Below are 25,230 nucleotides of genomic sequence, written 5' to 3'. Positions count from 1 at the left end.
TCATTTTTCATTTTAGTGAAGGTTAATTTATTGACTTTTTCTTCTATGGTGTCCTGACTCCATCCTGTGTTGCACCTACAAAATCTTTGTGCCTTGTGTAAGAAATCTCTGCTTTCTTCCAGGTGGCAAAGGACTTTCTCCTGTATCTTCTTCTAAGACCTATATGGTTTCAGTGTTTTTGTTTAGGTTTCTAATCCATCTCAAATGGATTTTTGTGTATGGTGTGAGGTAGGGATCGACGTTCATTTACTCATCCCCACGTGGATATCCAGATGTTTCAGAACAATTTGTTGAAAACTTTCTTTTCTCCATTGGATTGCTTGGATCTCTTTGACAAAAACCAATTGACTATACATGTGTGGGTCTGTTCTAGAATGCTCTATTCTAGCCCATCAATACATTCAGCTATCTTTATGCCAATACCACTCTGTCTCGATTAATTTAGTTTTATAGAAAGTATAAAACTAAATAGAAAGTTTTATAGAAATCAGGCAGTGTAAATCCTCTAGCTTTGTTCTTTTATAGGACTGTTTAGACTATCCTAAAGTCCTTTGTATTTCCACATCAACTTTACAATCACCTTGTCAATTAAAAAGAAAAGTCTGTTGGAATTATAATAGGAACTGTAGTGACTACAGTTTAATCTGGGGGAAAACTGACATCTTAACAATATCATCTTCCAACCCACAAACATAGTATACACTTTCATTTATTTGGGTCTTTAGGTCTCAGCAACATTTTGTAGTTTTATCATAGAGGCTTTAGAATTTAGGAAGCTTGGGACTACTGTTTTCTTCAATTTTTTTTTTTCCTGCTTTATTCTCTCTTTCTTCTCCTTCTGGGATTCCAATTATACCTGTTAGACCGCCTGATATTGTCCCACATGTCTGAGGCTCTGTTCATATTTTTCAACCTCCTTTTCTCTCTGTAATTAAGAGTGTATAACTTCCATTGAACTACTAAATATTTTCAAGTTCAATGACTCTTTCCTCTGCCACCTGCAGTCTTCTATTAAACTGATCCAGTGACTGTTCATTTGTTATCATGCTTTTTGGTTCTAAAATTTCCATTTGGCCCTTTTTTATAGTTTCTTATTTCTCTACTGAGGCTCCTTATCTGTTCATTGATTTGGTGCATATGTTCCTCGAAGCCCATATTTATAAAAGCTGCTAATTGTGACTTCTAAGTCATCTCAAGGTTGGTTCCCCTCGACACTGTTTTTTTCTTATGATTCACTTGTTCCTGTTTCTTTGTAAACTTGACGATTTTTTTCATCAGACGCTGGACGTTATGAATGATTCATTACAGAGATTCAGATCCTACTATTTCTTCTGAAGAGTAATACTTGTTCTGACAGTTACCTCGGTTGGTGGTACTTAAACTTCAAACTCTACCTTCCCTGCAGTGGGCAGCAGCTGAAATGGCTGCTAAATCCAGTTTCCAGCTGCGACATTTTTTGCTGGAAACCTCAGGGACTCTCCTGTGTGTGTGAGGTTTAGTGGTCAACCCAGGATTTAGGTGGATTCTATGAGCAGATTTGAGCCTGTGGGTCCCTCCCTTCCAGCATTCCCTGCCTAACTTTCGGTCTGTTCTACCACCCCCAATTTCTTTCCTCTGGCACCTCAAACCAGTGGATTGGGGATGCCCTCATACAAAAAGACTACAAGCGCTCGATCCCATCCACAGTGAGCAGCTCTTGAAGAAACAGTGGGTTCCTCCGGGTAACAGCGGCAATACAGCCCTGGTGGTTCCCCCAACACACGTCCACCACCATGATCTCAGCTGGCCTTCTTTCTCAAAATCAATAAAGACAAGGAACAGCCATTCACGCAGGATCAATTTTCACCACATTCATCTCTTCTAATTGACACAGGGCACTGAGGTTAAAAATAGGCAGAGCCAGAAACACCAGAGAGAGAGAGCTGTGCTCTGGCATCTGAACTTGGGACAGAAAAATCTCAAAAATGCAGACCCAGTCACTGCTCTCCATTCTGCCAAATGTCTGTTATCCGGAGCCTGTTGAAAACTTGTGGGGGAGGGAGGGGTAAATCGGGAGTTTGGGATAAACAGATACACACTACTATATATAGAATAGATAACCAACTAGGACCGACTGTACGGCACAGGGAACTATACTGAATCTTGTAACAACCTATAAGGGAAAAGAATCTGAAAGATAGATATAGATGTATGTATAACTGAGTCACTCTGCTATCTACCTGAAAGTAACACAACATTGTCAATCAACTATACTTCAATTAAAAACAAAACAAAACACCTTGAGTACTGAACGGTCAGCTTCCTGCCTGTGATGTCCTAACTTTACCGCTGTCTGCAGGGCCTCATTATAGAGCCATGAGGGCACTCGTAATCCTACTCGCTACATTTACGATTTTTTTAAACTGTGAAAATACTCCCCAACCATTATTTAACGCAGGTCAGTGGACACTAAGAAATACAGGTTCACGTATATTACACAGAATTATAAAACAGGAGCGTTAACATCATCTCGTGCATGTTCCACGTTATGGGAGAAGGGGAAAGAGAAGAAAAAGCGAAGAAGTGGGGTTTTTAAAAAAATGAAAACAAAGTCATAAAAGTAAAGTTACACATATTTGTTCAACTCGGCAATTAAGATGAAAAGACCATCAGATTTGATCGGCTTAATCGATACTTATCCTGGGACCAGTTCTGTGCCGGTAGGTAACCTGTGGAATCTGGGGGGACACAGAGATGACAGAGGCACCAACGGACTCTGTCCCGTGGACCTCACAGTCCAGATGGGGAGACAGACAGGGCAGCGGTTACGGCTGAGACGCAGACCCTTCTAAACTGGAGGAGTGTCATTTGTGTGGGGTGACAGGCTCTGGTTCCCAGCAGCTCTGTCCCTTTGGCGAACATCACATGGAAATTCCACTGTTACCCAAACTCTTAGCTAAGGCATCGCCTCCGAGTGTGAGTCTCCTGAACGGGGCAGGGGATCCATTACAGCTCTTAGCATCTGCTAAAGCAGATGCGTTAATGCTGTGACCAGCTGTGCCCAGTGCATCTGACGGCCGTGGCTCTTGAATGGAGGAAAAGGAAATGACAGGTGTGGGCTCTGGAGTGGGGGAGGGGTGCAAAATGAGGTCCCCCGAGCGTCTGAAGTGTCCTGGAGCGCAGGGCGGTGACATGGAGGTAGATGCCATGGGGTATGGATCCCGGTCTGTTTCCTCCCTGCAACACGAGCTCGATGACCACCCAGCTCTGCCCTGGCCCTCAGAACCGGAGCCAGCCCCCAGCAACCCCTGCACACCATCCCACGGCAGAGAGGCAAGGAGTCTGTACCCCCATCTGGGCCTGGTGCACTCACCCCAAACCCCAGCCCAACCTCCCACAGTCATTGAAAAGGACCCCAAGGCCCTGAAAAACCCCAAAAGAGCCTCTGAGTCACCCCAGTGGGATTCCATCATGGCAGGTTGTCTCGGCTACACCCTGGTTCTTTTCCCATCATCACTCGGACCAACAGAGCCTTGTCTTGGGGTTTCAAGTTATCAGAGGCTGGGTTTCATGGAGAAACTGTACGTCCCCGCCGTGCCGGAGCCATCTGTGTACGTAACCGTGCTCGGTCAATGCTGGACCGCAGGGCTGGTGGGTCTTCTCCTTCAGCTCAGGCCGGGGGCTCTCGGGGTGGGAACCTGACTCTCCCAAAAGCGACCCCCGTGGGGGGAAGCAGTCGGGCGAGTCCGAGATGGATTCGCAGCCCTGCCAGTGTCTGGCTCTGCAACTCTGGGCAGGAGAACCTAAGCCTCAGTCTCCCTATCTGCAAACTGAGAATAAGGCCAACCCCCCGGTAGGGTCATTGGAAGGACCAGCCTCAAAGGAGATGAGCAGCAGAGGCCCAGCATACAGTAGGCGCTCAATAAGTGACCGTGGCCCACCACCCCGTGGGTGAGAGGGGAGGGTCAATGAGACGATACTTAGCTCAGGGGTCCATGCTCGATAAACAGACACCGGCAGTATTAAATACCTCGGATGTTCTGAAACGCATCAGACTAGACAGTTGGGAGCCGGGTGTCAGCGCTGATTTGTCCTTGGTAGGTTTCAGAGATCGCCCTTCTCTGTCCAGTTGTCCAGGAGAGAGCGGAGGACGATGTGAGCGGGGGAGTCCGGGACCACGGTGGGGACGTGCATGCCTGCTAGCAGATGAGCCTCCCGGCCAAGCCCACACCACCGCGAGACCTCGGCTCTCCCTTCAGCTGGACGCCACGTGGATGCCACGGCCTCCCCAGCCCCAAGCCCACGTTCCGGGACAGAGACCTCCCTGCCGGCCTCCTCTCCCCTCACCCTTTCACTCCCGCTGCTTTCCGGCAGCAGCTGAGCTGACAGATGCTAAATCCCCCAAATTATTCTGGTCCTGACAATGGCCTGAGATCCTCCAGGAGGGCCCGAGCGCGGCCTGCTGCCCTCTGGAGACGGCAGAAAGCTCCCCTCCCGCCGAGACCCCACGGCCCGCCCCCCGCCCCAGAAGCCTCGCCTGCCTGTTCCAATTCTGGTACAGAAAGTCAGCTGCTCAGAAGAGCCCCCCGCCGCCTATGGAAAATCAAAGAAAAGCCAACAAACTCTCCACTTTCTGCCTCTGGCGAGCCTCTATGTTTATGACGGACATAAAATATGGCTACTGACAGATGCGATATGCACTCTGGCCCCAGGCTGTCTGATGCTGGGAAGCAGGATCCCAAATCACCGTTAAACTGTTACTAGGAAACCAAACCTGACATCTCCCGACCTCCGTCCACACCATGCAGTCCGGGCGGCAGGGAGAGGGGGCTTCAGAGGGCCCGGAGAAGCCAGCTGTCGGCTGGATGGGCTGCACGTGGGGACAGACAGACAGACCTCCCTGCTAACACTAGGGAGGTCGGCCTCACATGCCCTCAGCGGACCCTCCCCCCAACAGTCGAGAGAGGGGCTGCTCTCCCTACAGATGGGGAAAGCAGGGCCCAGAGAGGGCAAGATGGTCCCCCAAGGTTGTAAAGCCATTTAGGGGCGCACCTGGAGAAAGAGGCGGCTACCAGGTTCCCAGAGGGGGCCCGGCTCGCCCGGCAGTGTGCTTCCGGCCATAACTCACCCTTTTCCAGGGACTCTTTCTAAGCAGAAGAGTCTTCCCACCGTGAGCCAGACTCGGTCACGAGGATGAGGCCCAGAGGACTGTCCTAGCCAAGCAGCAGCTGGCTCCTTTGTCATGTAAAGTGTGCTGTGAGACCGCAGGCCAATCACTTACCCTCGCGGAGCCTTAATTTCCCCAACTACAAAATGGGGGCGGGGCCACCCACCTTGCAGGTCCGGAGGGCTGAGATAACAGGGCAAAACTCAAGCACCGGGCCTGGCGCTCAGGGGGACCCACTGCACGGCACCTGGAACCACGCTTGGATCCTTAATATAAGAACAGATGTCCAGGGCCTCCATGGTGTGCGGGGCCCAGCTCAGGTCACCTGCCTTTTCTGTGCTCTGTTCCCTTGAGGATGACCCTCGTGGGGAGCTTTCCTCTGGGGCGTGGGGGACAGATGCAGGAAGACAACGACAGCACAGTGACAAAGATAATCCTGGTGGACGTTGTCATCTTCTGGGGAAGGGGCACCTCATTCAGCTTCTTGGAGGTGACCTCTGGGCTGGGTTATGTAAGAGGAATAAGGGTTTGGCAACCAATACAGCAGATATTATGTACGTGACAGGGTTTTTGTATCGTTAAATCCAACGTGTTATGCTTATTCATTTTTTAAAGGAATATTTCTTAAGTGCCACTGTGTGTCAGATCTCTGTTGAACACATGGGAAATAATGTAAAAAGGGCCTAGTCTATCCTCATGGGGTCCTGGAAGTCAGTATCAGGAGAGTGATTTCGAGAGGCCTTTATTAGACAGACTTTTGCCACAGCCCAGCTGGTCCCTGCTTTCTTCTTGAAAACAGTAAAATGAATGCGTACATCCTTCCACACTGGCCTCCCCACCCTACAGAGACTGTGCTAAATCTGACCCCAGAATCGCTGTGACAGCCTTGTCCTGAAAGAACCCGGGGTTAACTAGGTATTAAAAATAAAAATTCATGTTAAGTCTGTGTCGTATCTGCTGGCCTGCATAATTTAAATATTTAGCGGCAACCGGGCTCTGCATTCGTTTAGAAGGGCCCCTGTGCTCTCTCTAGCACAGAGAATGAACAAGCTTCTTTCCTGAAGTGCTACGGGTCAGGGTTTCAAGGTCAATGAAGCCCTGGGCCCCCACAGCAGCCAGGACCTTGCAAGACTGCACAGGCCCAGGTACCAAGGGGCCGAGATGTCCCTGGAGGGCAGGGCAGGGAGCCTCAGAGCCACAGGGCGCAGAGCCCGGGGCTGTCATTTGCACCGGCTGCCTCCGTAACCAGAAGAGGGGGGAGCTACGAGCCTGTTTACCGCTCAGGGTGAGGATGGGCTGCCCTCTGGCCAACCGACAGTCCTGCAGCCAGCTCTGGGAGGGCGGGGGAGCATCGGGCACCTTGTCTAGGCCACAGGGGCAGGGGAGCCACTGGGCTGTACACACACGGTGAATCTGGGGCCGGCATGGCTAGCCCTCAGGTCCTGAGTAACAGACACAGCTGAGACCCAGACTCTCCCAGGACCCCAGCCCAAAATAAGGCAGTGGCCGGCCTGGTGGGGGCGGGGACAGGTTTCCTAAGTCACGTTTTGGCAAATGCTATGCACCTTCCATCCCCTTCCAGCAACACCTCCTCTGGGAAGCCCTCCAGGTGTCCTGGCCTGTCGAGGTCTGATCCCAGTGAACACCGCCTGGATAGCTCCTGTGGGGCTTAGAAGAGCTGTAAGAATGAGAACTGCAGGGCCCAGGTCACCGCAGGGCCCTGCCAGACAGCCCTGGGGCAGAGAGGGCGGTCAGGCAGGTGGCCTTCTGAGTCAGACCTGCTTCAAATCCCCTCTGCCCCTCAGCCACAGGGCTCAGTGTGGGGACAGACCCCCGTGTGCTCCGTGGACGCTGGATTCATTCCCTCCATCCGGCCGGACCCAAAGCCGGGCCGGGCCTCCCAGACTTCCCGTGAGGATGGAGAGCCCCTCGACAGGGAGGCACACAGCTGGCGCTCGCTAAGTGCATAGTGTACGAATGAAGGCCTGAACGGCCAGAGGGGAGGCAGCTGGGCCGGCAGACCGGGTGGGCCTGTCCAGCAAGGACCATGGGAGAGCCGAGGCCTGCCTGTGCATGGCTGTCCGGACCTCAGCAGCCCGGAGCCAGGGCGCCCGGTCCGGGGAAGCAGGTTGCAGAGCAGGGGGGGAGACCTCCGCAGCGCCCAGGGCTCAGGGGACCCTGCCCGTCCCTGTCCAGCCAGGCCCTCCACCAGCCTGAGGAGGGCGGCCACCGCCACCGCCACTTTGGGGGGCTTTACTGTCAACCCCCTTTGGGCCATGGTGGGGTCTGTGTTCTACACGAAGCGGGCTTCGTCGTTTCCTTCTAATGGGGCTGTTTCTGTGTAGTCCGCTTTCAAACTTGTCCCCTTGGAGAAGCAATCCTTTGGGAGAAACACGAGATGCCCCCAAACCCAGCGACCCGTCCAGGCCTCGCACTTGGGTGTCCCCCACACGTGCAGGTCTCCTGCTGGACACTGAACTTTCACACGAGGTGGCGTGAACATAAGGGAACTTTCTTTGTGGCTGGGAGCGGCGGGCGGTCACCGGGTGGGGTGGGCATAGGCTCTCCTTGGCTGAGGGTCACAGTCGGGCAGAGAGACAGCTGCCTGTCCCCTGGAGTAGGGGGCCGGCAGGAGGGGCGTGGCCTCTGCCCTCCCAGCAAGCAGCCCCCCCACCCCCAGACCTGTGCACTCCCACTTCGCTCCCCAGGGACCAGGAAGACCAGCTCCAAGAAGATGCCCAAAAGCCCCTCGAAAGCGGCTTCGACTCGGGGAAACTCCTACATTTTATGCATCTTTAAAAATTACCCCAACGATGCTAACACGACGCCTTTAAAGCTGCGAAGTCATCTTATGATGTAGCAAAGCACGCAGCTATACATTTACGGATAACTTATATTCCCTGCCGTGTCACGACCGCATTTGTTTAAGCCTGAGAATCACTTCAATTCCGAGGAAAGCGAAACCGGTGTCAAGGAGCGGACTCCTCGATCGTGAAACCGTGGCTCCGTCAAGCTCGAGGTGCCCCACGTAGCATCTGGGCTGCTGCTTTCGCTCCAGAGATGGGGGAAGTGAGCCCCGAGAAGGATCGAATGGGCCCAGAGAAAGACAGAAAGCCACCATGTGTGGCCGAGACGGACGCGCCCCTGCTGTTCCTCGGCCTGCGTGATGCTCTCTCTCCAGCCGGCAAGGAGAACCTCGAGGCACCCCCTCCACGCCGGGCGCCCCCCAGCACTGAAGCACACCCAGCTAGGGGGTCTCTGCAGGCCTTCTGATGCAGGCCGTGCCTTCCTGGGTATGAGGAGGCTGGTCCTTCCCAGCGCGTCCCAGGGTGCTTCGATGATCCGGATTTCTTGCAAACACCTTGCGGTGTCTCAAACCTGCCGCACCTCTGCGGGGGCAGGCCTTGGCAAGGCTGCTCCTTCCACTGGGACGCCAGCCCCACCCTTCAGCCGCTTCCCACTTGGGCTCCAAGACTCAGGGGTCACCTCTTCTGAGAAGCCTTCCCTGATTTCTGAGCTGGCATTCACCCGGCCCCACTCTGGACTCCGGTGGTGAGCTGTCTCACGAGTGTCATTTTTCTGTGTGCAAATCTGACTCTCAGCCCCTGTGGGGGGGGGGGCTCCCCCAGCGCAGACACCTAAACCCTGGCCCACCCAGGAGGCGGGCAGGTATGAGAAGGTAGGGGGGTAGCTCCAGGTTCCCAGGAGCACCTGGAAGGAAGCAAGGGGTAGTGGGAGGGACGAGCCATTAGGCAAATGCAAGGTACTGATCGTCAGGGCAGTTTAAAAACAGGCCTCTCATTTGGGGCTCAGTTTGCTTGATGAAGCGTTTTTTAAGTGGCACTATTTTGTATTAATTTTTTCAACCAGCTGCTCTATTACCCGATTATACATTATTCAAGGATCTCAAAAGTGAGCTTAGAGCGCTAGAGAGCATAGTCTTAGTTCAGCATCATCCATCCAAAGGCAGGGGGCTCTGCGCTGGCCCCCGGAATGCCGCTCTGGGTCCGAGACCCGGGCTGCCCACGTGGGGCCACGTGTTGAACTAGATGATACACTGGGTTCAGTAAAAATACATTCTTACAATTCATTTCACCTGTTTCTTTTTTCTCTTTCTGGTGCAGCTACTAGAAAATTAACAATCGCACAGGCGGCTCATGTATGATTTCTCCTGGACGGCGCTGCCATGGCCATTTGGAAACCCGGAGACAAAGGCCACATCCTTGGTAGACCAGGAGGATGGGAACCGCTTCCCCTGCCTGGGCGCTCAGGGTGTGCTCGCTGGGCGCTGTGCTACCGCAGTGTAGCTGACGACCGACACCGCGTCGAGCCGGGGACGCGGGGGCGTAGAGACTGGGTAACCTGCCAAAGCCCACGTGGTAGGACACGCCAGGGCTGAGGCTCCAGGTCTGCCCAGAGACGCCCTTGGCTGCTTTGGGAACAAGGCAGAGGCTCCTGCGCGGCCCGGTCGGTGCTCCTGCTTTAGGTGGGTGGAAGGGGGCTCTCAGTGTGGAGCGGCGTCTCGTGGGCTGAGGCTGCAGGGCCCTCAATGACCCGCCGGGGTGACACTGGGGGGCTCTGAAGACACGCCCGGGAGGAACGGCGCCTCTAGCGAGGATTCTGAGGGGCCCACGTGGGAGAGCCACGTCTCTCCTCCAGCGATGCCCACGCTCACCCCTCGCAACCCAGCACGCTCCCCACTCCCCACTCCCGCTGCCCGACAGCGCTTTAAATTTCCAGAAACGCACAGTAACCGGCTGGTGGCTGAACAAATACATGACTGATTGACTGACTGAACGGGGAAGGCGTTCTTGGGGCCACGCACAGCTGGCGGTCCCCCACTGGTGCCCAGACCCCCCACCAGGCTCGCCTTTCCCCAAACAGCTGCGGAGCGTCGAGGGGCCCCTTAGAAACGCGAGGTGATCATCCTTTCTGACACCTGGCCAGAGCCCAAAGGAAAGAATTAGCCGGTTCTGCTGGACACGTCACTCCCCGGCTCCCTGGCGCTGCCTGGCTTCAGATCCGGGCCAGTGCCCCGTTCCCTGCCCCGGGGAGGCCAGGGAAGAAATGACATTTCTGTTTGTGTCTTGTAAATTGCCATAATGGATAAGTACGAATCCCAAGTCTAGGAAGTCTTGATTTTCAGTAAAAGGAGAAGGGGAAAAAAGAGCATGAAAAATTTATTAACCTGGAGCCTCTGGGACCAAACCGCAACTTCAAGACTCAAATTCATTCCCCTCCCCTATTAATGTATGATTTACGTCTGCAGTAACTGCAGTCATAAGGAACTCATTGGATTAAGGAGGCTCACTCTTAATGTCATGGAATAATATTATTGAACTGTGTGCAAAGCCGCACATCCCCCAGACTGGCTTCTCCACGCGAGAGGAATTCCATCCTGTGAGAGGTCAGACACATGCAGAATAGACCGAGAAAAGGGAAAATGGGCACCCGGGGTCGCTGGCCAACTCACCGCCCAGGAATCCTGCAAACTGAACGTGAAAGAGCCATTGGGACGGGCTAAGCGGGGGGGCCTGGCTGGTACAGCGGAAGCTGCACGAGGGCGCCGTGGGCCCCATCATCCTGGAACCCTCAGCCTCTGCTGACCCCTCATGCATGTCTCGGGAGGGCAGAGACCCCCAGCCTCAGCTTGGGGGTGACTCGGCAGAAATGGCAGATCAGGGCCCGGCACTCAGCACTGGGCAAGGGGCTCCCCGGACCATGCGGGGTGCACTGACTTTGCATGGTGGGGAGGTGAGGGTACAGGCTCGGGGTAAAAGGGTAGCTCCGCTGCTCCCTCGCTGAGTGACGTGGGCCCGTAGCTTCCCTCCCGAGGCCTCAGTTTCCTTATCTGTAAAGCGGGGGCGCCCCTAGAACACCCCTCACGAGGAGACTGTGGGGCGGAGTGGGGGATAGAAGGAGATGAACATTATCGCTTGGGATCCGCTGTTAGGCCGCGGGCACGGGGTGCCAGCTGCTGGGGGGGGGCGGTGACGTGGAGATGCAGGGACTGACCTCGGGAACCTTCCGGTCTATCACAGTGCACCCCACAAACACCCCAAAGGCCAGACAGGGGTGTGAGTGCTTTGTGATGCGTGGGTGTGACTGAGGGTGCTGGCTGGGCGGGCGGATGGACGGAGGGTGAGAGGCTTCCCAAAGTGGGGGGCACTTAGGCCTGGACTCGGCAGACAGGGAGAGGCTCTCCAAGGCGGAAAATGCCGGGAGGGCGGGCGGGAAGCAGTTCCAGCAGCTCAGCCAGCAAGGGGGCTGCAGACGGGTGGGGACCCCTGGGGGCCTCCCTCCGGCCGTGCCTCTCTGAGCCAAGGTTTCCTCACCCCTTACGGGGGGTAGGGGAAGGCGGGCAGCCACTCATTCAGCCCTGCACCTCGGGAGGCCCCGTGGGTTGGAGTGCACCTTTCTCGAAATTTTCCAGGTCCTCCTCTGATTCCTGGGACCGGGCAGTAGCACCCAGGTAGGGAGCCCCAGGCCCTGGTTGGACCCTGGGCCCCATTTGCCCCCTCAGGGTGCTCTCCACCCTCGGACCCACATGGAGTCGACCAGGTATCCCGAGGATCGCCACCGTTCACACTGGGCTCAGCCCAGTTTCCGGAAGATGGGCTGGTGGCAGCTACGCCCACTGGCCAGTGAGTGTTTCACTCACAGATCACATAATGTTGGGCCGCCGGCTTGCTGCCCACAGGCTGATTTTTCAATGACTCAAATTATTTAAATGGATAGAGATCCTGCAAAGAACATCTGCCCAGGCCCCATATCCTAGAGGCAGCCTGGACGGGGGCGTGGAACGAGTCGGGGGCTTTGACACAGCGAGTGCACAGCAGGTCCCGGCTCTTATTCTGATCCCCATTCCCAGTCTGTGCTGTAAGACGAAGGAGAGACAGGCCACCAGGCTTCCCAGAAGGAACGGCCGTTTATCCGGGAACGAAGACAGGAAAGAGGCCCCCAGGGGCAGGAATCCGGGGAAGAGGGTCGCGGGCCTGCCAGGTCAGGAGCCACGCGGGACCACCCCACGGCCTGGGCAAGCCCGTCATCTCCCGGGCCTCGGTCCCCCGCCCTGCAGGATAGGGCGGCCCTGCCAGCTCCACCCGGCCGCCCCTTCTCCGAGAGCAGCAGGCCACATGACCCCACCCCCGGCCACAGCTGACCGCGCAGAACCCAACCATCTCTTCCGGAAGAGTCGCCGCCCAGGGATTCCTGCCAGTCCCTGGGGGGCTCCAGGACCATAAGGAGAAACGGCCGGGGAGGGGCAGCTGGACCCAGGCTGCACGAGATGGTGCCAGAAATCCTCGGAGAGGGGAATCGGGGGGACCCGGGGGCAGGCAAAGACGGGGCCTTGGGAGAAGGGGAGACGCCCCAGTGGCTTCAGGTGGCCTGGCCTCGGCCCAGCCCCAGCCCGTGTCAGGCCGCGAGACAACCCGGAATCACCATCTGCCTTTGCCTGTAACCTGTGCTCCAGGGGCCCCAGCTTCTGGAAACGCCAGCTCTCTCCCATCCGCAGCACAGCCTCCAAGGGCCGAGCTAGGACACCTCCCCAGCCCCACCGCAGCTTCGATAGAGAAGCCAGGCAAAAGCCAGCCCTCGTCGCGCCTGAGCCTGGGGAGGAGGGCCGCAGCCACGTCACCAGCAGACACGCTGGGAGCCTCCTGGAATGTGGGGTGAAGAACCGCGCATCCTTCCGGCAGGGGAGCCACACCACCACCCCCACGGGGACGGCCCGTGGGGACGGCCCGTGCAGACGGCCGAGACCAGCGCCCGTCGAGGGGGCCCGCGTGAAGCCCCGCTCCCCACCCTCCCCCGCCTGCCTCCTTACTCTGCCAGTTCCTCCAGGCTGCGGTAGACGTCATCATCATTCTCCGTGGTCTCCTCCGAGGGGAAGGGCCTGTGGGAGAGGAGACGTCAGGGGAGGGAGCAGGTCTCAGTGGCACCGCCGCCCTGGCCAGGCCCCCAGCCTGTGGTCCACCACGGGCCCCCCGGAGCGAGTGCAGGAGCAGGCGGGCTTCTGTCCACTCCCTCATGGAAGGAAACGGGGTGCACGTTATGTGGCTGTGTGATGTAGGACCACCCAGATGGACGTGCCTAGAGCGAGGACCCCACGCCCAGCTCGGCCCTGGACACCGGAAGTCGGTCCCTCTGTCCAGGCCCCGGCATCCCTGTTGGCAAACGAGGGAACCGGGTCAGGGACAGCAGGAAGCTTCCGTCCGTGCAACTATCCTGCTTCCACACGCCAGGGGGACCCCAGACACGGGGATGTGGGCTCCCCTGGGCATCCTCAGCGGGGAGCACGGGAACCTGTCTTTAGGAGACAGAGAGGGTAGGCCGTGAGCCCCAAACTTATCTGGACTCGAGACCCTTATTTTCCATGAAAATCTCCCAGTTCTGTATTGGGGGATGCCCAGGGTCCCCGCAAACTCCGTCACCCCAAAGACGCATCTGGGAGGAGTAAGAGAAGGGCCCAGGAGTCAGAAAGCTTCCCGCTGGTGTGAGGAGGGCGGCATGGCAGGGTCGTCACCTGCAGACAGGCGTCTACCTCGGCAGCTCAGAATCCGTGGGAGGGGAACTCACGGGGAGGAAAATGGGGCTCCCTGGGAGCGCGGGGTCTCGGGCCGCAGCCGTCACTACTGCAAAGTGAACCTGGGCCTGACTCCTGGGAAAGGGGGTGGAGCCAGCCCACACTGCCCAGGTGCTGGGGGCCGGCCAGTACAGGTGAGGAGCGTTAGGGCGTGAGATGCAGGTGACACAGCCCTGGGCGCAGCCGGCCGGGCTCACGGGAAGGAATGCAGGTGCGGCACCGCCCCAGCCCCACCTGCACGTGGCACATGCTTGCGGGGAGGGTGGGTGAGTCTCCTCATCTGGAGACTGATATGAGATCCCAGTTCGCAAACTGGAGGAAACGGGCAGGTCCGCAAACAGAACAGCGCATTCTGGGTAAAGAAGCGATTGGGGTGGAAATGGGAAGGGCACACTGTCGGCACCATACCCACACCTGGCCCCCCCATGCCCACCACCAGCACAGGGAGCCCATGCAGCAGCCCTTCAAGGAAATGGGCTTCCGACACACTCTCTGGGGCTCCCCGGGGTGCCCTGCACACCCACGTGCAAGCGCCCACTTCTGCCTCTCCCGCAGGGACCTGCAGACGGGTGCACGGTCCCGACTAGGTTGAACCAGCCCACGCCGGGCACAGAGGCCAGCCTCCAGGAGGACGGGGCCGGAGGGGGGTGAATGCTGCCAGGAGGAAGGAGCTGCCAGCTCGTTCGAAAGCAATGGGCCCAAATTAACCACCTCCACGGAGACGAAAACGCCCCTTTGGCTGAAACGAGCATCTCCCCATCTCCCAGGGCACGGGCTCTGGTAGGAGGTCTGTCACTAACGATCTCACAGGAGGCCCGGCTGGCAGCCTCCTTGCCGGGGGTCAGGCTGACGTGCTCAGCAGGGCAGTCCAGTGGGGGTGGATGCCTGGACCCTGCAGCTTCCACTACCAAGGCTCGGGGCCTGTGCTCCATGGGGTGGGGGCCTGGGGAGCCCACTGAGCCAGCGGCCGGAGGCCTGGGTCCTGCCCAGCTCTGTCACAGAGTTGCACGGCCCTGGGTCTGAGGTCCCAAGGCAGACCCACCAGACCAGGGGTCCCCGTCACCTGCGGCTTCATGGCGGTAGCTCGTGGCATAGCCCAGCCTGACCTCTCTGTGGTGGGCTCCCCCTCCTCCCTGTGGCTCTCTCCCCCCCTTCCTCGCATCACCGTGACAATGGCATCCCCCACTGGGCATCGCATGACAAGAAGGAAGGAGGACAGATGCGTGTCTTCGGGTCACAGGGAGAGCTGCAGGCCATCAGGACGCCCTGGCCCTCAGCAGACGAGGGACCCTCACTGACCCAGCCGTGGTTCCAGCCAGGAAAGCACTCCCACGATACAGGAGAACCGGAAGCCGACCCAGATCCCACGTGGTTGACGGGGTGCTGGAACCGACTCTGGTTTCTTCAAAGTCGGTCGAACGTCAGTCACCCCGACTGCCGAAGGTTCCGGCCCCCACCCTACTGATCACGGGAAATCTCAGGCCAGGCTGAGACGTGACTGCAGGACCCAGAAGTGGAGCGCTCCCCCAAAACCACTCCCTGACCAGCTTTCCACCAGCTTGACCACTCTCTCACCCTGGGTCCACTTCCGCCTAGCACGGTGCCTGACATTAGAGAGGCATGGATGGACGGACGGATGGATGGATGGAATGGATGGACGGATGGATAGACAGACAGATGGGTGGGTGGGTGGATGAATGGTTGGATAGATGGATGGACAGACGGATGGACAGATGGATGGATGGGTGGGTGGGAGAACAGGTGGGTGGGAGAGGGATGGGATTTGTGGGTTGATGGACAGATGAATGAGTGAGTGGGTGGGGGCATGGGGGTGGAAGGATGGATGGGTGGCCAGGAGGACAGGTTCAGGGAGGGTGGATTTGTTGGGGAATGGATGGGTGCACAGATAAATGGATCTTAGATATTCTCATGCTATTCTCAAGATATTCCAAAACAACAAGTGGCAGCCTCCAATTAGATACAAGGAAGCATTTTCAAGAAGCGCTTATGAGAATCCACGCAGAGGTACCCAAGTCAGCCCTGAGCTGTGACTTTACAACACTGACCCTGACTTAACCCCGAGGAGACGCATTTGCACAGAGGGCGTTTCTGGGGCCACATTCCAGCTATAACTTCAAGCCCGAGAGGGGCTGGAGCAGGCGTGACTCTCGGGCCACTTGCAACAAGGCCTGGCTCCACCCTCCTGTCTCAGGCACCCGCTGATCATCCAGACCCCACCGTGCAGCATCTACCACCCCCGCCATCAATGTCCCCCCCTCCCCGGCTAGACCGGAGATCCAGACGTTCGTGGTGGAGTTCATTTGTTCTTGAAGAGGAGGGGATGAGAATCAAGTATGCAGAACGGCACAGAAATGCCCATGGGCCAGACACCAGAGTGCGGCCATCCGGGTCCTCAGGGCGGGGGGGCCGGGGGTCAGGGCGGGGCTGGGTTCCTCTTATCCCATCAGACCCTTCCTGAGGACGCATTTCCTCGTGCTCCGCTTCTGGGAAGCCAAGTTTCCCTCTCGCACCACTGAGAGAATTAAAGGGATGCCCAAGCCGGAAGCAGAAAAGCTGCCGCGTGCCAAGAAATCCCCAACAGACTCCATGCGTCAGGCTGTGTCAAATCCACCCCAGCACCCCATCCTCCTGGGGGGGTGGGGCGCGGGGCAGGGATGAGAGGCTCAAGCCACTGCTTCAAGGTCCCACCGAATTACGCCTCCCACCCTGAGGTCAACGTGAGCATCTGGCTGCTTGGCCGGCATGGCCGTGTGCGGGCAGGACAATGACAGCGCCAGTGCCAGAGGCTAGGGAGGTCCCCCGCTAGAGGAAGAAGGCCCCAAAACACGGCACCCTAAGGGAGTGGCTGAGCCCAACCCCCCGAACAAAGAGCAGAGGGGGGCACGATTCTTACGCCAAACCACGCCTCGCTCTCCGTCCCCCATCCGTTGGGTGGTTCCTGGACACCTGCTCTGAGCTGGGCTTGGGGGCTGCCATTGTCACTGCTTCAGGGAGAAGGCGCAGGCTGAAGGCAGCTCTGGGATCAATAAACCAGCCTCTGGTCCTAGTCCGCGAGACTTCTTTGAGAATCTGCTGTAAAACCATGGCCTCTGAAAAGTGCCCGCGTGCGTAGCTGTGCATACGGCTGCGTGGGGACGGGGCACGTGGTCGGGAAGGGGGCAGACCCAATGCTCCGGGGTCACGGCATGAAGGTGGCGGACACAGGTGCACGCCAGCTGGGACCCAGGAGCAGTCGGACGGGGACACTGGAAGACCCTGCACGGCGGGCAGCAGGCCCGATTTATAGGACAACAACCCAGGAGCCAACGAGAGGACCCCTTGGGAGGAGGTGCCAGGTCTCCGGGTTCTCGGGGGAGGGGGGGAACTCGTCCAGCTTCACCTCTTCCCATGCTGTGCTGAGGGACTCGGGGCCTGGACACAGGGTTCCAGGGCAGTGCAACCCAATTGTCGGCACCGATTTACTATTTTTCCAGGCAGCAGCCTGATTTTCATGCACTTCAAACCCAGCTCCGGTGCAGCACTCAGTGTGCCGACCCCTCCTGCTATCTGGCAGCGGCCTCCCCTGCATTATCCAATCCAACCCAGGGCTCCACCAGGCAGGGCTATGTGGTGGCTCCCGGGCCTGCTTCCCTGAGGGTCCCTCCACCCCAGACCAGGGAGCCCCTGGCACACAGCAGGTGCACATCTCATGACTGTGCTGCCTGCAGACGGCCCGCCAGGACAGAGAACGTTGCTTCCTAGAGCCATCGCTCTACACCCTGGCAAGAAGCCAAAACAGAGAGACCCCCCCCCCCAATGCCACTGTCACCTTCCTTTTCAGGGAGACCTTGTGGGGGGAACTAAGAGCCAGGCTTCGGCAGGTAATAGATCTGGGTTCAAATCCTGGCTCTGCTGCGGACTCGCTGTGTGACCCTGAGCAGGAAACTCTCCCTCTCTGAACCTCAGTCTCCCCAACTGTAGAATGGGGGCAGTAGTCATCGTTAAGATTAAATGAGATGACACACGTAAGCCTCTCAGCCCAGGTCCTTGCTCCCAGCAAGTGTGACAGCCTGAGTCACTTTCCCTCCCCTTCTCGGGGGCTCACCCCAGGAGTCCACTTCCAAGTCCAGGGCCTCAGACTCAGGCAGTCCCCACTGTCCCCACAGCCTCCTGAGCAGCAGCCCCAGTGGGCCCACCCCGGGTTTCCATGACAATTAGGAAATGCCCCTCACCCAGGTGCCTCCAGCCCTGCCCCAGGCCCGTGGGGTCAGCACCACCACGGGGTCCTCCAGCCCACCCTGCTGAGGTCGTTCTCCCCGGGGGCCTGGAAGAACGGCATATCCAAACAAACACTCATATTCGGGAGGTAAGAAAGCTTCGGGTCCGACCGCCGAGCGCCACGCAGAGAATCTAGGACACAGGGTTTATTCTTCCACGCTTCAGATGAAAGCGACCCGGGCCCAAGACGGCTCTTCACTTCTCCATCCTTCACTTGGCGTGTGTAGGGAGGAAAGTGGAAATTCAACTCACAGAAAATCGCTCCCTGCAAAGTGACCTCCAAGGTCCGTGTTCGCCAGCAGCATGACAGAGGAGCCCCATCGGCAGATGCCCCTGGTCCTCCTTGGCCGGCCCGGGGCGTCCGAGAGAAGGGGCAGAGCCTTGGGTTCCCACCCTGGAGGGCGAGACCAGCTCACAGCCCCCAGAGAGCAGACTCGGCCTCAGAGGGCACCTGTCCTGCAGGGGTGACCACCGCCCAGCTTGCCCCAGACGAGGGAGTTACCAAGGATGCGGGAATTCCAGGGCTAAATCTGGGACGAGCCGGCCACCCCAGTCGGGCACGTGGCAGACAATGGTGCCTCATTTACGGCGCTGGCACTACCTGGGAGCCCTCAGAGGTCGCTCCCCCAGTCGGGCAGGACAGTTTCCGAAAATGGCCTGAGAATTAGGTGCAGTAGGCCTGCGGAAGGCCTGGCACGGGGCCCGGCCCCGGGACGCTACTGGGTTCAGCCTCACCTCACCAGGGGTGATGGGGGCCCAGGCAGGTGCTAGGTGAGCAGGAAGAGAGCAGGGTGGGCGGGAGGGACCGGGAATACCCGGCCCACAGGGCACTGGGCCACACCCCGCGACGTACCAGTTTGCCAGGGAGCCGGCAGCCAGGCAGACTTCAAAGGCACGTCAAACCACAGCCCGAAGGCCCTGGCAGGCGCCCATTTAATTATTCAGAGTCACCTGGGTGCCGCCTGCTAATTGGCAGGGAGGCCTTGAAGCACTGGATTTTGCTTATTAAAAACGGCCCTCCAGCTCAACAGCCCGACCGCCCAAACAAGCAAGGGATCATGTCCCTCTCTCCAGCCCACCACACTCCCATGCAGACGGGCCACCGTATCAGGGGCTGCGACGGGCCCCTCCACCCACTCCCACCACGAGGGCCACACAGGGCTAAAGGGCATGGGGACGGCCACAAAGGTATAGACGGCAGGAGGAGGAAAGGGAAACCGGGAGGGCTTCCCGTAGGAGATGCCGGGGAGCTGACTTGGAGAGCAAGGTCTAATTTGAGTTCAGAGCTCCAGCCCTGCGTCAGACAGACGGGGGGCTGGAATGGGCCACACAGCTTCCTGGCCCCTGAGCTGGCCAAGGGACCTGAGTTAACTCACCTGTAAAATGGGGATAAACCACCTGCTTCACACACAGGCCGTGTGTGAAGCTTCATGACGTGCAGTGGGGCTGTGCCCTCCCACAGGGCCTGGCCCGTAAGGCGGTGAGGTGATGGTCAAGATTTAGGGGCTGGAGGAAGCAGCCTGGGCAGAGGTGATCACACCGGGCACACTCGGGGGTGTGCGGTCTCAGACAGGCTGGGGCAGAGCAGAAGCAGGCTGAAGGGCCAGGTGGGGCAGGAGTCCGATGGGGACCAGGGCAGAGGGAGGGAGTGAGGGATAGGCCGGCCCAGGCGCCACCACCAGGACCTTAAGCCCAAGTCAGCACAGAGGTAGGAGGTCTCGAGGTCCCCCTGTGACGTCTGCAGAGGCAGTCGGGGGACGAGGTGCGGCCGCGGCTCCAGGCGACCGGGGGAGACCCAAGTGAACCCCCCAGATGCCAGCCAGGCGGTTTCAACCCTTGCTTCCAGAACCCTAGTGAGGCAGAGGGGGACACTGACCTTGGGTCAGGAAAGAATGGATTGTTTCCCGCCATCCCACTGTCTGAGGGAGGGAAGGGCCTGGAGCTGCTGCTGAGACCACGAACGCGGTTTCTCAGCAGCTGCGATGCTCAACAGACTTTGGACTTTCCGGCCCGCTTCTCGGAACGGCTGCAGTTTGGAGCGGAAAGGGCAGCGGATCAGCGGGGCCGAGTCCCCTGCAGCCACTCGGCTGCCACCTTGACCTCTTTCTTCCCAGGGGACACCTGCCTGGCCTAGACGGGAAATCCCGGCGTCCTGCCAGGGCCCTGCCCAGATGGAACGCTCTAGAAACGGCCATCGGGGAACGAGAGGCATCACAGAGGCCACACAGCCAGCACGGGGGCTTCCCAGAGCCACAGCCCGTACGGCACCCCCTGCAATAGCCTCTCTCCCCAGCCCAAGGCCCAAGGCCTCTTGCAGCCCCGTTTTCACCAGCAGACTCTCTGCACAAAAAGTTTCCGCACTGCTCACTCATGGGCCAGGGTCCCTTGGCCGGGGGAACCGCGCCCAAGCGCAGTCGGGGCCCCAGGGGATGGACCGGGGCAGGCTCGGCTCCAAGGAGGAAGCAGGCTGGGCAGGCGGGTGGCTCTGGCCAAGGCTCCAGAGCCCATCGGCTGTGGGGCAGGGATGGGGCCCCCCACCAGGGCAGCTCTGAGCATGCATGGAAAACTACACCCTGGAACACCCGGGCGGCTACTGGAAACGCTCTTCCCTTTTCCCCTTCTCCACGTCCAAAGCTGTCTGCTCCCTGAAATGCCCCTTCTGGCCCTGTGAGGCCTGTAACAGCAGAGCAGGGCCCCAGCTGCCCCCTGACCCTCCCCCTGCTCCCCGGTCATGGCCCGGCCGCACTGAACACGGTGACAGTGGCCCGTCTGGGTCACATCCGGGCACAGCAGTGAGAGTCAGAAAGAGAAGAACCGGTAGTTGGCTGTGCCAGGTGGGTGTCCAGTCCACATTGCTGGCTCTGGACGGTAAACCCACTGGGACGTGTCAGAAAAGCAGATCTTCTGGGCTTCCCTGGTGGTGCAGTGGTTGAGAATCCGCCTGCCAATGCAGGGGACACAGGTTCGAGCCCTGGTCTGGGAAGATCCCATATGCCGCGGAGCAACTAAGCCCGTGTGCCACAACTACTGAGCCTGCACTGTAGAGCCCGTGAGCCATGACTACTGAGCCCACGTGCCACAACTCCTGAAGGCCGCGCGTCTAGAGCCCGTGCTCCGCAACAAGAGAAGCCACAGCAACGAGAAGCCCGTGCACCGCAACGAAGAGTAGCCCCCGCTCGCCACAACTAGAGGAAGCCCACGCGCAGCAACGAAGACTCAACGCGGCCAAAAATAAATAAATTTATTTTTTAAAAAAGCAGATCTTCCTCGTAAATACATGGAGGCTAGGAGACTAGCTGGGGACCCTCCTCAGGGATCTAAGGGGACCCGGAGGGGGGATTCTGAGAGACCACCAAGCCGCTGTGTGACCACAGGCAAGACCCCTCCCCTCTCTGAGCCACGTTCTCCCACCTCCGAGAAAAGATGGTGGCTGGGGGGCTGGGGTGTCAGAGCCCGGAGGCACTCCTCTCCCCTCCCCCCACTTCCCGCTGGTCTGCTGGGAAGTGAAGGGTCAGCCCCTGGCCCTTCCACCAAGTCCTAAGAAGGCCTCTGCAGGCCCGCAGGGAGGGTCCCTCCCCTTGGTGGGTCCGCCAGGATGGAGAGGGCAAACCTGGGCCTGCCTGCAATCACCTCCTACCTTCCCATCCCCTCTGGCCGGGGCGGGTATCACTAGTTGATCTCTGTGTTCTCTGTGGCAGAGCTGGGATGGATGATGCTCCAGCTGGAAGACTGGTCTGTGGACTCCGGTTAGAGAAGCAGGTCCTCCTCCTGGGGCAGTTCTGGCCAGCCCTCCCCCTACTGCCCAGAGGAGGGGACCGTTCCAGGGCGATCGGGCCAAGCCCCTACCGCTGGGCTGAGGGTCTGGGGTGGAGGTAGGAACACACACACCCTGCTAAAAGGACACAAGTGAAACCCAAGCCCTCCCCCCAGTTCACAAACGAGGGGTCCAGGAAAGGCCTCTGGATGGGGGTGTCCTCAGGCTTCCCCTGTCAGTCATGACAGCCCCCCACAAGATGGGGGTTACCGTCTCATCACAAATGAGGACACCAAGGCTCAGAGAGGTAGAGAAAGTTGCCCGAAGAGACCAGCCAGGAAGTGACAGAGCCGGGGTTGGAGCCAGGACTATTCCCGAGAGGGGTCAGAGCAGGGAAGAAACCCAGGCGGGAGCAAGCTTGCGTTCCTCGCCCCTGCCCAGGCGTCCGGCAGCATCTGGGCTGCAGCTCTTGGTCACCCCGAGGGACTGACCTGCCAAGCGGGTGGGTGGGGTGTCACTCCCTGCACCGCCAGCCCCTCCTGTGGCCTATCGGGCTCTCGCTCCCCTCCCCCCAAGACCCCTCCCCCGAGCCACCATCTCTCCGGCCTCGACACCCACGGCAGCCCCTCACTGGTCCTGGCCTCCACCCTGGAGCCCCTGCAGTCCACACGGGGCCGGCAGTTTCTAGACAAAATCTCAGAGGCCATTGCCTGCTGAAACGACCCCCAGGGCTTCCCCTCACACTCAGAGAGACCAGAGAGCCCCCCACCCTGCCCACCCCTCCCAACACCATCTTCCTCCCACCCCCGGCCCCTCTCCGTCCCACAGGGACACCAAGCACATCCCCTCCCTACCCCACCCCCCCAGCACCTCTGCCTGGGCCTCCGATGCCCAGACCTGTCCACACTGGCTCTGCTCACTCCTCGGGGGCCGGCCAGATCGAGGCCACCTCCTCGGAGAGGGGCACTGACCACTGCAGCTGAGGGCCTCCGTCCCTCCCTCTGCCGCCATAGCCTCAGACTCATGCCCCTGGAGCAGGTGCACACGACTGGTGACGGTGCAGGGCAAGGTGCGGGCCAGCGTCTGGGCAGCAGGCTGCCCTGGGATCGTGTGAGGGCACGGACAGGACTGCTGCCCCCCACGTGTCCCGGGGGTCCGGCTTGGCTACTTCAGAGCAGAGAACTGGACTGCAGCCCTTCTGGATGGCGCCAGCCCTGGGTCTGGAGGTGGCCCTGGGCAGGGAGGGCTGGGCTCGGGCCAGCTGTCCAGCCTGTGATGCTCACCTTGGAGTCTGTAGGGCCGAGGGCCCAGCCAAGCCTCAGGGCCGGGCTCCAGGCCTCGGCGTTAATCAGAACCACTGCTGCCCTCCTGGGAGGGGCCAGAGCCGGACGCCCATCCCATCCAAACCCCCCTCCCGGACTGCCAGTCAGATTCCCAAGCTGGAGAGACGTGCAGGGCCCATGGGTGCTCAGTGGCAGGGCACCCAGCCTCCTGCAGCCACCAAGCCCACCAGGGGCGGGGCCAGGACCACGCCTCGGCCGTTGGGCAGCCCCGCATCACATCGCATGGTGGAGGGCCGGACCCTCCAGTGCCGAGCAGGGTAGAGGCCTGCCCTAGTCTCCCTACCAGTGACCCCAAAGGGAAAAGTGAGGCTCAGCTGCCCCCAGGGTCAGCAGGTGAGACCTGAGGCTGGTTTCCCAGCTCCCAGAGGCCAGCTCCGCCAGGACCTGAGGCTGGAAGGGCCCGGAGATGCCCCGGGCAGCGGATCTGTGCCCGGGTCAGTGCTGGGCCCATGCCCCAGGACCCCTGACCCCCAGATGACTCCCATGGGAGTATGGGAGGATGAGGTCCCAGTTCCACCCCAACCGGCTGGGCAACCCCGAGCTAGAGGTGCCCTCTCGGGGTCTCAGCCTCCCCTGCAAAATGGGGTTGAATCCTGATTCCCGGGGTCCAGGTGCGCGTTCTGTGAGCCGACCCGTGGGGAGGGCTCTGCCCCATGTGTGTCGCTGCTGCTACGATGGGGGGGATGGGAAACGGGGGACAGGAGCAGCTCCGGAAAGGCCAACGTGCCTCGCAGGACAGAATTGCACACCAGGACCTGACCGATCACGTGACGGCCGTGAAAACAGCAATCCCAGGAGTCAGCTTGCACCTGGTGACTCTGTATTTAAAGGTCCAAAACAACGGGGGCTAAACGAAACTACGCATGAAATACAATAAGACTAATTTTTACAGGAGCAAGGAGGTGGCAGACCCAAAGTTAAGGATGGTGGTTAACCGTCCTTCCTGCTGGGGCCGCCGGGGCCAGGACCCGGGAGAGCAGCAGGTGCTCATACGTTTCTTTCTGCCCTGTGAGCTAGAAGCTTCTAGTTTGGGGGTTGAATGCTGGGCTCATGAGACTTAAAAATAATTAAAAACTAAATAAATGAATCCATAAAAATAAAAGAGGGAAAACTGATAACCAAGAGGGAAGAAGCAGGGAACGTTAAGGGAAGCCAGACAGATGGTCAATTCCAAGAGTCCCTTCTCTCCTGTCAAAATATCGCCACAAGTTGCCTAAAAATGAGGCGTATGGTGGTGGGGACCGGCGGCTGGGACCCGGTGCCTGAGCGTGAAGCCGGAGATGAGGGAGACACGGTGGGCGGCGGGCAGGCTCAGGTGGCACGGGCTCACGCACCGAGGGCTGGACGGTGCAGGGGCCCCTCCGAGGCAGCCTGGCGGGGCCGTATCTGAGTTCACTCCACCAGTCCCTAAACGCCTGACCTCAGGCCAGCCCCCCAGGCTCTTGGCCTCAGTCTCCTCATCTCTAGAACGGGACACAACAGTCCCTCCTCGCAGGGATGGGCAGCATCCCGCAGCGGGGCAGGTTGACTTCCGGTCGCTAGACATCCTGGCTTCACCGACGGGGCGGAGGCTGTAGGTAGGAGCCAGTGGGTGACTTGCTGGGTCTCCTTCCCCTGCCGCGGTGGCCACTCTGTTCCAGCAGGAGGCCGTCTGTCAGCCTGGCTCTGGGGGCAAGTGGCGTGGAGGGGAACACGGCCGACACACACGTGTCACCGCAGCAAGTCATCGAGACTCGGGGCTGTCTGCTGGCACTGAGGAGCCTGGTTCATCCTGACAGCAGCAGCCGGCATGGAGGAGGGGCGCGAGAGGAGACCCACAGTGGGAAGGATGACCCAGGTGACATCGGGGGGACTGTCCCTTTACTACCAAAGCCCCTCTCCCGACAGTGAGATGAGTGGGACTCGGGCTTACCGAGCGCTGCTGTCACACCGCGTGACTGGATGTACCCAAAGCACCAGACCGGTCCCCTCCCACCGGCCACAGCTGGGAGCAGAGCTCAGGGCTGCACAGAGGGCAGCGCTGACCTGGTGGCCCCAGAGCTGGGCTTGGGGGGCGGGGGCTGGTGGCTAGCAGGGCCACATCCCCCCGTACCGCTGGCCACACCGCGATGTCACATTCTGT

At 59.1% G+C, this 25,230-nt stretch overlaps 1 protein-coding gene across 3 annotated transcripts in view; it reads right to left on the bottom strand.

The window, feature by feature from the left end:
• Nucleotides 1-25,230, bottom strand: part of VAV2 (vav guanine nucleotide exchange factor 2) — a 176,324-nt gene that overhangs the window by 46,681 nt on the left and 104,413 nt on the right. For all 3 annotated transcript variants that reach the window (XM_065879820.1, XM_065879821.1, XM_065879822.1), the window contains exon 4: nt 12,975-13,043. In XM_065879820.1, the coding sequence (XP_065735892.1) occupies nt 12,975-13,043 (69 nt within the window). The remainder of the gene's footprint in view (nt 1-12,974; nt 13,044-25,230) is intronic.

The sequence above is a fragment of the Phocoena phocoena genome, chromosome 6, assembly GCF_963924675.1.
Source record: "Phocoena phocoena chromosome 6, mPhoPho1.1, whole genome shotgun sequence".
Lineage (NCBI taxonomy): Eukaryota > Metazoa > Chordata > Mammalia > Artiodactyla > Phocoenidae > Phocoena > Phocoena phocoena.
Note: the sequence above shows the minus strand (reverse complement) of the source record. Positions and strands in the feature narration are given on the sequence as shown.